Source organism: Sorex fumeus, unplaced genomic scaffold, assembly GCF_029834395.1.
Source record: "Sorex fumeus unplaced genomic scaffold, SorFum_2.1 ptg000042l, whole genome shotgun sequence".
NCBI lineage: Eukaryota > Metazoa > Chordata > Mammalia > Eulipotyphla > Soricidae > Sorex > Sorex fumeus.
The window spans coordinates 315,118-330,295 of record NW_026606099.1 but is presented as its reverse complement, the minus strand read 5'-3'; the positions used below and the strand labels follow the sequence as shown (position 1 = coordinate 330,295).

Sequence of the window (15,178 nt, the reverse complement as noted above, 5' to 3'; positions counted from 1 at the left end):
TCCAGGTCCAGAAAAAGCCATATCCTGTCAAGGTGACAGATATTCTTGGAGCCATGCTGTAATTCATCGAACTTGCAAGGGTCACCTCAGGTTTTTGTGGGGCTCTAAGAATGGAAAGAGGCACTTCTCTTCTGTCAGAAGTTACCAAAAATTCCAGTGGTGCATGTCAACCAAGTAATGTCCCCAGAGCATCTGTTACCAGTTCCTGTGACCCCCCCCCACAGTCCCCTCTCCCACCTCCCTCCTCTACATTCCATTGACTCCTCAGTTTTCCCCAGTTCAAACACTGTCTGCTGGCCGTGGAAGATAACGGCTCAGGATAAAATCTGTCACAGGAGTAGGCAACTTAGCCAAAGGGAGGTAGAGGAGCTTGACATCCAAGCCGGGGTTGTAGCGGATGCGAGGACTCCGGGAAACCACTGCATGCTCCATGCTGTTGGTGACTTCATCAATTCTTGGCTCTGCCAGCTGCATCATGTTTTTTAATTTGTGGGTGTCTGTTTGAGGGCACAGGAGGAGAAAACAAACAAATCTTTGATAGTCTTCAAAAAGAGGGTGATTTTTCCCTTGAATTTTATTTAGTTCCATTTCTATCAGATGGCTAATCTAACATATTAGGTATATTCCATACCCTATATCTTGTCCATTATACAAACACCCTAAAATAATCTAATTTTCTTTCCTGAATTGAACTCTTGTGCATTGGGTTCCTGCTATTGCATCAGACTGCAATGAGATTGTGCCCACTTCTGCTATTATTTCTTGTGTCTAACCTTGAGAATAATGTTTTATTATCTGAAAAATATAGATAATTCATGCTCTAATGAATAATATTAAGCTAGACAATGGGGGAGGACAGGATGGAAAGTAAGTGTATGTGAGCACAGAAAAGTTGAAAGGAAATTGGTGAAAATGTCTGATTGGCAGAACCTAAAGCCAGCGGCTTTCTCCCCTCCTACATTTTTCTCTAATTTTTGAAAAAATTGAGCAGGAGAAAATGTAATTGAAAAATAATAATGCTGACTGAGGGTATGGCTTTGTGGTAGAGTGTATGCTTCGTATATGTGAGGCATTGATTTTCATTACTGAAAAAAAAAGAGAAGTAACAGTGTGCTAGCCTTCATCCTAAGACTCAGACACTCTGGGACACAGCCAGGTTGTTTGTAAAGCATTAACAAATGTACTTTCTTCCCCCACCCCTCAACCCCCTTGAAAGGTAAGTAATGGGGAACAGGGGTTAGGGTTTTGATTATACTTGTGAGGTGGGAGAATATATCTATGTCCAAAGCACAGGTTCAACAACACTGAAACATGAGGTCTAAGCTTCAACAACGGAACTTTGTAATGTGCCTATCAGGGTGGCAGGTGGGGGATGGGGGGCGTGGGGATGGATTTGGGGATGAATTTGGCTGGAAGTGGGGGGATGGAGTACGGTAATATGGGAATACTGATGAAGGGAAGTTGACACTGGTGGTGGGATTGTTGTGGAAATATTATATAACTAAAACTCAACTATTAGTAAATCAGTTCTTTAACTAAAATTTAAAAAATAATTAAAAATAAAAAAATAAAAAATATAAAAATATTAATAATTAAAAATTATAAAATAATAATTTTTAAAAATAAGAGGGGGCTAGAGTGATAGTACAGCAGGTAGGGTGTTTGCCTTGCATGAGGTCGACCTGGATTCGATTCCCAGCATCCCATATGGTCCCCCGAGCACTGCCAGAGAGTAATTCCTGAATGCAAAGCCAGGAGTATTCCTGTGCATCGCCGGGTGTGAACCAAAAAGCACTGTAGCACTGTAGCACTGTTCTGTTGTCTGTCGATTTGCTCGAGCGGGCCCAGTAACGTCTCCATTATGAGATTTATTGTTACAATTTTTGGCATATTGAATATGACACGGGTAGCTTGCCAGGCTTTGATGTGCGGGTGGGATACTCTCTATAGCTTGCTGGGCTCTCCGAGAGAGGCGGAGGAATTGAACCCAGGTCAGCTGTGTGCAAGGCTGTGTGCAAGGCCCTACCCTCTGTGCTATCGCTCCAGCCCAAAAAGAAAAAAAAAAGAAGAAGAAGAATGGAAGGTGATGGTCTCTTAACATCATGTGTACAGATGTGGAAATGGGTAAAAGGCACTACCAAATGTCCCAACAGGAATAGGAAATATGTTACAGGATACTTGGAACCCTGATCTGCACCCTCATTTCAGGTTGCTGCAACATGGGTGGGTCAATGGGACTTATACTGCAATGAGAATCCCAAGAATCCTAGAAGAAAAGGTGTCATAGAACCAGACTTCTTGATAAGGGATTAAAACTTGAAAAAAACCCTGGACCCAAAATTTGCCCAAGTTTGGAAATGATCCAGGAGCATGGGACAGTGACCTTGTCCAAGTAGGACACCAGTGAGTCAATGACAAGGCAAGAGGGTCATCTTTTTTTGCTCCCCACTCTGAAAAACTGCTACAATGAAAAAGGCAGGTTACATTTTGGGTACTCAAGAGCCACACAGACTTCAATCTAGAATGTCTACAGAGCAGTAATGATCTACAACTGACTTCTTGTCCTCCCTTCTCAGCCTGAGCTCACTGTCAGCAAGGTTTAGGCAGGAAGGTGAGAGCTTCAGGGATCAGTGGAGATGCTTGAAGTTCCTGGGTGCTCTATCAGAGCCAGGGAAGCCTGTGTGGGCTGATGAGGGAGGAGGAAGGTCACGTGATTGTGGTTTTGGAACTGGGCCCTGAATGCTGGGAAGGAAGCGTGACCTGAGACAGGGCAAACAGGAGAAGGCACATTCCTTCATTCCTCTTTTCAGTATTTATTAAGCTCTGATTTTGTATGGGACACGCTGTGGGATGTAAGGTAAAAGTATGTACTTAGGCCCTTCCTGTCAGTCTCAATACAAAGAAGAGCATAGACCTTGGATTCAGGTTGCTAGGAAAAATAAGCAAGACCCAAGCTATAAAGTAGCAGGGCCCAGTCTTTGGCACTGAGTGTGGACTCAAGTAGTGACCCTCCTGCTCCACTCTTCTTTGCCAGGGACAAATCCTAGGCTTCCCTTCTAGGCCTTTCCAAGGAAAAGGGGAATTTTAGGTAATCTTCCTAGCAGAGCAAGAAGAAGAAAGAAACTTGGCAGGTGACCGTGTTGCTCCTAGTGTTACTAAGTGAGACTGTGGCACAACTCCAGGAAAATTAGGATGAAAATACTGTATTTTGCTCAGGTGTTTGTACTCATGATTCTTCCTGCTGCTTCCTTGTTCAGTGCAGCTGTATGGTACTGTATTTGCTTTCAGATAGCCTCTCCTAGATTTCCAGATATTTATGTAACACTTTTTGTCTTCTAATAAACACTGAGCTGAAGTAAAAATTAGAGTATAAATGCGTATTTTATGTAAAAAAGTAGTCAAGTGGTTACGCTGTGGGATGTAAGGTAAAAGTATGTACTTAGGTACCAAAAAATATTACTCTGAAACTATGGAATACACTGCAGCTATTAGCCTAATGGCATTTTATAAGCCTAATCTTCACAACTGTTCATAAGAACAACATTGCTTGGTGGGGAATGTGCTCTGGTGGAGGGATGGGTGTTTGATCATTGTGTGATTGTAACCCAAACATGAAAGCTTATAACTATCTCACGGTGATTCAATAAAATTTTAAAAAAGAATGAATAAAAAAGTACAACATTAGTTTGGATCATTGGATTTCAGAGTGGCTCCTGCAAGCAAATAATGTGCTCCCACCCTTTGAGTCACCTCCCTTCTTCTCCACATAATCTTTTCTTGATCTCACTGAAGGAAGACTACCTTTTGTCTGCTTGGCGCATCTTGATCGATAAGATGACTTTGTGAGGTTTCCAGGCACTGCCTGCACATATGGTTCACCTCAGTTTATTGGTAGTTCCTTAAATTAATTGAGTATCTTTGTTAAGGGAGAGTTTTGGGGGAATCTTAGGCAGGATAATTTGATTAATTCTCATCCAGTCACCATTTCAGAGCAACAATTGCAGGTTTCTTTCTGGGAACTCATGCCTCTTTTAGTCATTTGGACTGGGCAGGGCCCAGGGCCCAACTTGAGCCCTTAACATGTGAGAGGCTCAGGGTTTGGCAGTTCCCTCCAGTTCTGCCATTGTAGGCCTACAAATTACAGTGACTGCTAACCCTGGGAGGATAGGGGCTGCTATAGCCATGTCACATGGAAAAGAGCTTGCCATGCTAGAGCCAAGGCAAAAGGAATCGAGCCAAAGGTACAAATATGTAGCTCAGTGGTGAAGCACATACCTCATGTCTGTGAAATCCTGGGTTCCATGCCCAACAAAACCCTAAAGCAAACCTCAGAGAAACAGAGCTTAAAATTTGGGCAAAACTAGACCCCAAAAACACTATTTGTGGATTAGATCAAACTATGCCCTAAACTCATATCCCCCACAATTCGTATTAAAAGTGAAGAAATTATTTTTCTGCTTAAATTATAATGGGGTGGATTTTCTGTCATTTTGGGAGGCCTCAGAAGTTTTTTCCTTAGGAAAAGTCTTTAAATTTTTCTTTCTAAAACACCCAGAACAAAAACTTTCTTTCTCCAAACAATATTCTTCCGAATGTTTTCTCCTGAGCCTTTTTAATTTTGTATGTGTAGGGGAGCAGTGGGTTGGAACACACCCAGCTGTGCTCAGGGCTTACTCCTGGCTTTGTGCTCAGAGATCATTCCTGGAAATGCGTGGGGAAGTTTGTGCTGTGTTGAGGGTTGGACTGGGCAGTCTTCATCAAGGCAAACACCCTGTCCACTGTCCTGTATCTCTGAACTAGACCCCCACCCCTGACCTTCTTTAAATCAATGAATGAATGATACAGCACTCAGCCTCAATGGCTTCCTCTCACTTTCTATACTATCAGGTTGAACATACACCTGGCATATTTCAACTTCTTTCCACCTCTTCAACCTGCTCCAGGCACCACCAGGTGGAGCCTGGAATACTGTACCAGCCAAAACAGACTTTATTAAGCACAAGTCAGACCCTACCTCATTCTCAGTGTGCTTTGATGCTCTACTTCAGTGTTTTTTTTTTTTTTTTTTGCTTTTTGGGTCACGCCCAGCAATGCTCAGGGGTCACTCCTGGCTCTGCACTCAGGAATTACTCCTGGCGGTGCTTGGGGGACCATATGGGATGCCAGGGATTGAACCCAGGTCGGCTGTGTGCAAGGCAAATGCCCTACCCGCTGTGCCCACTTCGCTCCGGCCCCACTTCAGTGTTTCTTAATTGTCTTTTATTTCACCTGATCTTATCTTATCTTGTTTCTTTCCTGTGCCCCCCCAACCCCATCCTACTTATTGACAATGCTGTGGTCCCCCATTTGTGTATTTTCACCCTCAGCTCCCAAATATTCCAGGGATCCACAGAAGGACATATGCCCTTGGTTGGGAAATTCTGCTCTATTTATTCCGTGTCCTCCGCAGCTCCCTACCCCTCACCCACCTCTAATGCCTTTAATATTGTTCTAAACCTTGTTGCCTCAGAGATTTCTATAGAATCTATTCTGTATGCGTCTTCTTTGTAATTTCTATCAATGACTAACTTACTCATTTTTGAAGTTAACTCAGAGTAGACCCCTTAAAATATCATCTAAACTTGACTGGTTAAAGAAACTTTGGTACATCTACACAATGGAATACTATGCAGCTATTAGAAAAGATGAAGTCATGAAATTTACATACAAGTGGTATTACATGGAAAGTATCATGCTAAGTGAAATGAGTCAGAAAGAGAGGGACAGATAGAAAGATTGCATTCATTTGGAGAACATAAAGTAACAAAATAGGAGACTAACACCCAAGAATAGCTAAGTACAAGAGGTTTACTCCATGGCTTGGAGGCCAGTCGCACATGCTAGGGAAAAGGCAGCTGAGATAGAAAAGGGAGCACCAAATAAAGGGTGTTGGGAGGATCCTCCCAGGATGAGAGATGCATGCTGAAAGTAGACTATAAATCAAACATGATTGCCACTCAATGCCTCTTTCGTAAACCACAGCAGCCAAAAGGAGAGAGAGAACAAAAGGGAATGCCCTGCCACAGAGGTGGGGTGGGATGGGGGATGGGAGGTTCGGAGGGATACTGGGATTAGTGGTGGTGGAGAATGGGCTCTGGTGGAGGGATGGGTACTCGATCATTGTATAACTGAAACCCAAGCACAAAAATTTGTGAGTCTACAACTGTACCTCATGGTGTTTCACTAATAAAAATTTTTTAAAAATCATCTAAACTGGGGTCCCAACTCTTATCCCTATTCTCTTTTCATAGCAACAGTATCGGTCACATTTGTTATTAAACATGTGTCTGTTTTCACATCTATCTCCCTTACTGGGTCTTAAGATTTGGCAGCAAGCTATGGACCTGCCTACCTGATGCCTTCTCATTCCCCAGCCAGATAAATTCCTGGCACATGGGAGGTACTCAATGAAATCTGTGATAAGTTTCATTGGTTTTTGTGCCTTGAATTTTTAGTTGGTTGATGTGGGATGTACAGGAGAGTGTGTCACTAAATTACATCTTGAGTAGTTAGGTCCTCCTGTGGATTTGATTGAGTGATTGCATTTAGTTCTTTCATGGTTTCCAGGTTTGTTTTGAACATTCATCACTTGGATATTCATTATCTAAGAATCTCTCTTTACAGTGTATCAGACTTATAGTTAGCAGGTACCTCCCATAGGAAGGGAATCCATGCTCAGTCTAAGTAAAGACAATAAGAAGGAACTTTAAAATCAGATTTTTTTAAATGTAGGAGTACTGCTATTTATTCAGCCACTCATTAGCTGATTGAATTGGGCATGAACTCCACTAAAATCAGATTGTTTTGATGAGACATATTAGGTAGTATTTTAAGCACTTTATATGCATTAGGTTATTTAATTATTTTAGCTTATTACTAGTGTGAAAACTGAATAAGTTTCTCAAGACAAGTAAGAGAGCTCAAATTTGCTTTCATGAGGTTCAAGGATCAAAGGGCTTAACTTCTACAACAAACTGTTTTTGGGTGATGTTTATGGAATACAAGTACAAAAGAAAGAGTAAATCTGGGTCAGGGAAAGGCGGAACTGCACTACAGAGGAGCCAAGGAAGTAGAAACTTTCTGGGCCAGCTAGCCCCACCTTCCTGACTAGCTAAAAAGCCTGGAAGTTGCAACTCTGGAGACATACGATGCCTGCAAGGACATGCCTGCTAATTGCACCACTGCCCATTTCTGCTTCTGAGATGCTGCTCCACACAAGGGTGGTACTGAGGAGCTGGTCTCCTGCCAGTCTTGGAACCCAACATGTAGGGAACTAGAAAGTTTTCTGGATCATCATACCAGTCCTGTGATACAGATCCTACAATTAGTCCATTTTATTTATTTATGCTTTTAGGGTCTTTTTGAGTGTCACCCAGTAATTCCTAGGGGTTATTCCTGGCTCTGTGCTCAGAAATTACTCCTGGCTGTGGTTGAGGAACCATATGAGATGCCTTTGATTGAACAAAGTGGGCTGTATGCAAAGCAAACGCTCTACCTGCTGTACTATTATATACTTCAGCCCCTATCTTTTTATTTTTGGTTTTGGGGTTATACCCAGTGGTGTTCAGGTATTACTCCGGTGTCTGTACTCAGGGATTACTCCTGTGTTGCTCAGGAGACTATATGTGGTGCCAGCGATCGAACCTGGATTAGTTGCATGCAAAGCAAACACCTAGCTACTGTACTATTGCTCTGGCCCCTAGTCTATTTTATAGATAAGAAAAACTGAGGCGTAGGGTAATTAGGCAACTTAACCAGTCTATGAGATGCTAAGTGGTAGGACCAGGATTCAAATCTAGACAGTCTGGAGCAAGCAGCTGTGCTTGTTATCACTTCCTGTGTTCCTTTTGTATATTTTTGCCTGCGTCACCTGCATAATGATGTTTAGGGGTACAAGTACCAGGGGTTGGCAGCCCCAATTCTACTACAAACTATGTAGCCTTGGGCTTATGACCCATCTCAGTTTCCATTCCCTCATCTGCAAGGTGAAAATGGGTGAAGAGCAACCTCCTCAGATGTCCCTGTCCCTCGCATACAACCTGCTCTTTCCAGGGGAACTTACAGATAAGGAAGTAATCCTCTCCATAGCTGTCCCGGGTCTCCTGAGGCAGCCGTTCCCACAGCTTCCGCATGCGCAGCTCCACACCTTCCTTGCCCAGAATGCTCGTCCGGTAGTTTCCTGGCTCGATGATGCTGACCTTCACTCCAAAGTAATGCATCTCACGCCTGGGATAGAGGAGTTAGGCTCAGTTTGAGGTCCCAAGAGTACAAAATGTTATGAGGGAGGGGGCTGGAGTGATAGCACAGTGGGTAGGGCATTTGCCTTGCATGAGGCCGACCGGGATTCAATCCCGAGCATCCCATATGGAATTATTCCCCTGAACACCACCAGGAGTAATTCTTGAGAGCAGAGCCAGGAGTAACCCCTGTGCATTGCTGGGTGTGACCCAAAAAGAAAAAAAAAGGTTATGAGGGAAAATTACCCCTGATACCTTTAGAGGTATCTCTTTCCCCAGGAGCCTGCAGGTGTATGCCCGACCCCATATTTGTACTAGCCCAGGAATTTCCTTAATGCAAATACACTTTGTCTGGGGTCTCCCCTTAGGCAAGCCCAATCAAGAGGAAGACAACAGACATCAACACTGAAGCCTTGCCCCTCACAGTCCTTCCCACTCCCTCCCCCAAACACACCTGTCAATGGAACGGAGGAGGGGGATCTAGACAGCGCCCAAACCCTTGCCTGTGGGCCTACCCAGGCATACATCTGCCCTCAGACTTTTCTTTCTTTCAGGTGGGGGTGGCTCTCCATCCTGGTCTCACAAAAAACCCAGAGTTTTTCTTAAACTGAGAATAGGAGAAAAGGCAGAAAGATCTCACCACCCACCCTCTTCTTATGGTCCTTGGGAAGACCTCCTGAGGGTTAGTTTTTCCTCTTGCCATTGTCTTACCTTTCATATTCTAGCCTCCCCAGCCCCCCTCTACCTACATGCTGTTATTCCAAGCCCTCTCTTCCTAGGCGAAACTCCCAGGATCCCCGTCCATAGCTATTTGGCTCCAGAGCCTAGTCACCTGATGCTGTCAGAGAAGGCCTCAACACCAAACTTGGAGACACAGTAGCCACCACCGATGAGAGCCACTATACCGCCAGAGCTGGACATGTTGACGACTCTTCCCCGAGCTTTCTTGATCATGGGCAGCATCTGAAGAGTCACTTCAATCAATCCTACCAGGTTCACATTGATCACCTTCACAAAGTCTTCCTTGGTCAGCCATTCATTGGGACCACTGGGCAGGCCCACACCAGCATTATTTACTAAAGCCCAAAGGCCTGAGGGTAAGAGAAAACATGAAGTCAGCAGAGTCTGAATAAGTACCTGCTTGGAACTGCAGAGTGTGGGTGAGCAAGTGACCAAGGCTTAAGGCAGAGAATGAAATCCCAAAGAAAGAAATATTCCTTTACTAATTCTTTTTCTCCAAAGGAGAACTTTTTCTGATTCTCAATCTAGAACTAGTTGAACCCTGTGCCAGAAACAATCTAGGCTTTATCCACTAGTATCTAAATTAGCCCTGGCAAGAGAGATATCATTTATAATAATGAATTGATATTTGAATTTCTCCCCCTATTATGCTTCCCTCCTATTAAATATAAGAAACCAACTATAGGGGGCGGATCAATAGTACAGTGGGGAGGGCATTTGCCCTGCACAAGGCTGACCCAGGTTCAATCCGTGACATCCTATATGGTTCCTAGCACCGCCAGGAGTTATTCCTGAGTGCAGAGCCAGGAGTAACCCCTGAGCATCACTGGGTGTGACCCAAAAATCCAAAAAAAAAAAAAAAAAAAAAGAAACCAACTATATTCATAGTTTACCCAAATCAGATCATTCATTCATCCATTCTCACATTCATCCATCCATTCATGCATTTATGTTGTGTTGGTTACAGGGAAAGTGCACAGGGACAAGAAAGAGGTTTAAGAGAATTGCCTTGCATACTGTCCATCCCAGTTCCATTTTCCATCTACTTATGGTTCCCAAAGTACTACCAGGCATCATTCCTGAGCACAGAGCCAGGAATAGTTTCTGATCACAGCTGAGTGTGGCCCACTCACCCAAAACCTCAAAAAAGTAAGCAAACAACAACAAAAGAATCTCACGGAAAGTGCTTTGGGGATATAAGATGAACAAGATAATGTCTTATCAATTAAGGAACTCACAAACCCAAAAAGCAAATAATAATAAATAATAACTATAAATAAAATAAAGTATTAGTATAAAAATGTGGTGGAGGATGAGCACTGGTGGAGGGATGGGTACTTGATCATTGTATAACTGAAACCTAAGCACAAAAATTTGTAAGTCTGTAACTGTACCTCATGGTATTTCACTAATAAAAAAAACTAGTTAATTTTTAGCTGTCCTAACTTTGGATGAAGTAACTTAGCAATGCATTTAAAACAATTGTTGCTCGAGGTAAAGGTAAAGGCCCTCCCGTTGATCATCGATTTGCTCGAGCGGGCCCAGTAACGTCTCCATTGGAGACTTTGTTGTTACTGTGTCTGGCATATCGAATACTCTTGGTAGCTTGCCGGGCTCTCCGAGAGGGGCGGAGGAATCGAACTCGGGTCGGCCATGTTGGCTGCGTGCAAGGCAAATGCCCTACCGCTGTGCTAAAAAACCTATTCTGTATTCATTACTTATTTATCTAAAAATTACCTGTTGTTAAATTTATTTGTGAAATGATCACATTTTAAATATAATTACTTTTACAGTGTGATTGATGTAAGAAAACTAGTCATTGTGTATTTGTATATTGATGGATGACTGGCCTTTGGGACAATGAGTGACTGAATGAATATACAAGACTGTAAAAAGCCATACCTGATGAAGATGTGATTCAACCATTAACTTCTATACAATGTTTAATACATTCACTGAGACAGCAAATAGAGTGAAAGTTTATTTGTTTACAATGAGCTACTTCTCTTGAATTATTAAAAATAATATGATTCAATAACAAAAAAATAAAATAAAATAATTATGGAAATGACAAATTGAGCTGCTGTAAGTAGAGAGAATAGTAAGTAGTTAATTTTGTCATTCATCACTGCAGAGTCCAGACTTGAAGAACCTCAAGTTCTAGTCCTGGTTGTCCTGGTTGTATTTCCAGCTTGGACAAGTCACATCCTCTCTGAATATTCTCCTGGACTAGAACAGTTGTTTCTAGTTGGTGTCTTGCAATTTGGAGAACTTTCCAGGCTAAACCACAGAACCCACTAAGGGAGGAAAACACGATGGTAGTCCTATTTCTCTGTGGTTGAAAGGAAATTTTCTAAGTAAAATTCCATTGGAAGAGGAGTAATTGATATTTTAAAAAACACTTTGGGAAAACTCTAATTAACCCCCAAGGCTATCTTCAAGATCTTTTCTTGAGGGGCCCACTACCCTGACTCTTTTTCTTCCTTTTCCCATCCCACTATCTGACCTCTATTTCAATAACCCAAGATGCTCCTTCAAGGCACCCTTCATACTTTGTCCTAAAGCAAGTACTATTCACAATCCAACTCTCATAAGTCTGGGATCAAGCTATAATCCCACCTTATCTTGTCTTCTGATTTAGAGGAAGCTCAGGATGACAACTGTCTGCAGAATCTCATAACTTTCCTTCCCTGAGCTGGGGAAAAACCTCTTGTACCACAGAGGAGAAAATAAGGCTTCTGAGAGCCATGTCTTATCAAGAGGTAAACTTGATTTCTTCTACCTCTGATCATTCCTGGTAATCAGCTCTGCTTGCTAGGGAACCAGGACAGCCAACATTTTTTTTTCCTGCAAAGAAATCTGGAGAATGATCAGAGCAATTCTGACAGCCTTAGGGCCGTGCCGCCTGCCATGACCAGATATTTTCAGGGCAACCAGCAAGCAAGCAAACAAATAAGCAAGCATCACCCTTCCCCACTTCTCAGTGTCTCTTAGACCGAGAATTTTGTCCAACAAAGTGGGCAAGGGAATGACTTTCAGATGGCTCATATTAATTTCTGGAACCTATGGCTATGGTGCATCATATGGGCAAGAGAAACTAAGGTAACAGACAGAATTTCAGTTGTTAATTAAGACCTTTAAAATGAAGATTATTGTACATAAGACTGGTCAGCAAGGGTTGGGCTCTTTCCTTGCATTCGGCTAACCTGGGTTCAATTCCTGGCATCCTATATGGTTCTCTGACCTCCGCCAGGAGTGATACCTGAGCAGAGTCAGGAGAAAATCTTTAGCACCACCAGGTATGACCTCAAAACAAATAAACAAACAAAAAGACAGGTCAGCACAATAAATCTAAAAATGTCCTTCTGAGTGGTGAAGATAGAGATGCAGAGATATGGTAATGTGAAGATGATTCACTACAACTTTGCAGGCCTTGAAGAGACAGGAAGAGATCATGAGCTGAGAAATGTAGGTGCCCCAACAATCTAGAAAAGCAATGGAATTGGATTCTCCTTCTGTTACTCCAGAAGGAACAAAGCTCCGATGACACCTAGATTTTAACCCACAGGGGATATATTTTGGACTTCTGATCTCTAGAACTGCAACGCTGCAAATCTTCTGTTTTAAGCCACTATATTTGTACTTATGATAGTAACAACAGGAAGGAAAAAATACCCAGTGAATCATTAATATAAGGGACTCAAGGCAAAATGTAGGGTCCTGGGCAAGGCAGCTCTCTGAAGAAAGACATATACTAAATTATTCACCAGTTAGCAACTTAAGCAAACATTTGTTAAGTATCTTGCTAGATGTCAGACACTGATGTAGGTGCAAGAGATATATAACAAAATAGATCAAACGTCCTGTTTCACAAGTTTTATTCTTGTTTTGTTTGTTTATTTTAGTTTTAGGGCCACACCAGAGGTTCTCAGTCTGCTCTTTGCTCAGTTATCACTCCTGGCAGTGTTTGGGGGGTATTATATGGGGTGCTGGGCATTGAAGCTAGGTTAGCTACATGCAAGGCAAGTGCTCTACCCATGCTGACCAGTTTTATGAACAGTAATCTCCATTTTTAAGGAGATTCTGGCTTGGAAAAGTTTCAGTTTACTGAGAGTAACAGAAACAAAAATAAGTAAATATGTTGTATATTGGTAAAAGTCAAAGAGAAAAATGAAGTAGGGGGTTTACTTTTGGCTCCTTGGCGGTCACAGGGCTTTCCTGACCCCATTGACTATGTGGATCCCACAGTAGCTACTTTAGGAGTCAGGACTCCCCAGGCTGCTGCTTCTACAGCAGAGTCATCCTGTTCCTCCCGTTTCTGCACCCACACCCTGAATGCAGGAAACTCCCGGGCAAGTCTCGCCTGTCCTGGTCCAGCCCCAGCCCACAGGCTCCTTTCTCAATAGAAGCTGTGACTTCTGATGAAGGCACCCACATCGAGGTCAACCCAATAGCCAACATGAGGTAAGAAAAAGGGCAGATATCTCTGTGTCTCTCTGCCCCACCCTCTCTCCCTCTCCTGTCTTAGGCTCACACTCACACAGTCAGAAAGAGCAAATGCTCCCACTTAAGTCATCCAAACTACTGTCACCCCTACACACAGCCTGATTCTGAGAAATGTGTTGAGTTTCTATAGGAGTTGGTGGTTAGGGATAGTGAACTCTCAAAGCAGCAACCCCATCTTTAGATGTTTGAACATTTTTAACAAATCTTCCCTTCCCCACCTATTAGTGCAATCTTCCCCACCTTCATCCCAAACCCCCATATCCTATTCTGGGAGAAAGAACTTCCTAGGGAAATATTACGGTCATAGGCACAAGCCAAACAATACAATGGTTTCCAGTCCCACTGAGTCAGAGCCCCAGAACCTTTTTCTACCTCACCACTCCTCCCCACCTGAACAACAGAGTCCCTGAAAATGACTTCAGATGTCTGAGGCAGAAAGAAAGAATAAGGACACACTGAGAGAGTCTAAGAATACAATTTGCCCCACCTTGCTCGCCCACTTGGTCCCTCACCCACTGGCCCGCCGCTTGGATGCTCTCCGTCTTGGTGACGTCCAGTAGGGTGGTCTGGAGCTGGTAGGATGTATCCTGCTGAAGCTTCTGGGCCCCTTCCTCAGTGTAGCAGGCAGCCAGTACTCGCATGCCCCTGTTAACCAGCTGCCTTGCCAGCAGGTTCCCGAAGCCCGAGTCACAGCCTGTGATGAAGACATACTTGTCTGAGAGATTACGAACCAGATTGCAGTTCTTGAACCAGCGGTACATACAGGAGAGGTCTGTGATGGCCGCCATAAGGCAGGAAAGAGGTGATGTCCAAGAAAGATTGGGCTCAGGAGACAGCAGGAGAGGCTGGTCCTCTGAGCCCCAGTCTGTTGGAGCTAGTTGGAAGGAAAAGCTCTCCTCCCTTCTACTCTTGGCAATAGGTGCAGGGCCCCTGGGTGAGCCACTATAATTTTTATAGGTGGATGCATCACCACATCAATTAGCTTAGATGCAAGAAATTCAAGTTCAACCTGAAGCCTTGTCACCTCAAACCACCCTGGTGACTGCCTCTCTCTCTCTCTCTCTCTCACTCTCTCTCTCTCTCTCTCTCTCTTTTAGTCCTGATGGGTAAGGACAAGGAAGACCCCAGTGTCAATATTGGTGCTAAGCAGAGGATCACCTACTAGGATGCTCCATCAGGGCACATCAAAATGGAGGGCTCAGTTTCCAAAGGACAGACCATGTTGGAAATTCTACACCTTTTCCCCAACAGAAAAAATCAGTTGTTATAAGTACAGGATTAGAAATAAAATTTATGTGTTTATGTGTACATTCATCGACCATTTCTCTGTTAATGTTTTTCAATTATGCTTACTTTTCATAATTTCTTTTCTTTTTCTTTTTCTCCCTTCTTATAGACCCTATGTCTAGGACTGACTTCCAGAGGCTATTCTGCTAATGGGAAATTCTGACCCAGAACCAGGAATGTTTGAATAATTTATACCAGGTTCCCCAAGGATTTGTGGTGTAGGAGGTTCACCAGGTCCCCGGGATGAGAGGTTTTCTCCATGAGACCCCTATAGACTTTCAGCAGGAAGCTCCAGGAGGAGGGCTGGAAGGCATGAGGAAGGAGGACAAAGAAAGGCTGTTCTATGCCAATGTTTCAGGCATTCTCAT

At 43.2% G+C, this 15,178-nt stretch overlaps 1 protein-coding gene across 1 annotated transcript; it reads right to left on the bottom strand.

Annotated features, from left to right (window-relative positions):
- Window positions 1-279: 279 nt before the first annotated feature.
- On the bottom strand, window positions 280-14,311 carry SDR9C7 (short chain dehydrogenase/reductase family 9C member 7). Its single transcript, XM_056120268.1, has 4 exons — window positions 14,011-14,311; window positions 9,109-9,367; window positions 8,102-8,265; window positions 280-497 (listed from the first exon to the last, which is right to left on the bottom strand). Exons 1-4 carry the CDS (start codon window positions 14,309-14,311, stop codon window positions 280-282), a joined length of 942 nt encoding a protein of 313 aa, XP_055976243.1.
- Between the last annotated feature and the right edge of the window lie 867 nt (window positions 14,312-15,178).

Coding starts and splice junctions, on each gene's coding strand:
- SDR9C7 (XM_056120268.1), bottom strand. CDS start 14,311: ATGGCGGCCATCACAGACCTCTCCTGTATGTACCGCTGGTTCAAGAAC. Junction 8,266..9,108: donor GCCTTCTCTGACAGCATCAG/GTGACTAGGCTC, acceptor CCTCTATCCCAG/GCGTGAGATGCATTACTTTG. Junction 498..8,101: donor AGAGGATTACTTCCTTATCT/GTAAGTTCCCCT, acceptor GCCCTCAAACAG/ACACCCACAAATTAAAAAAC.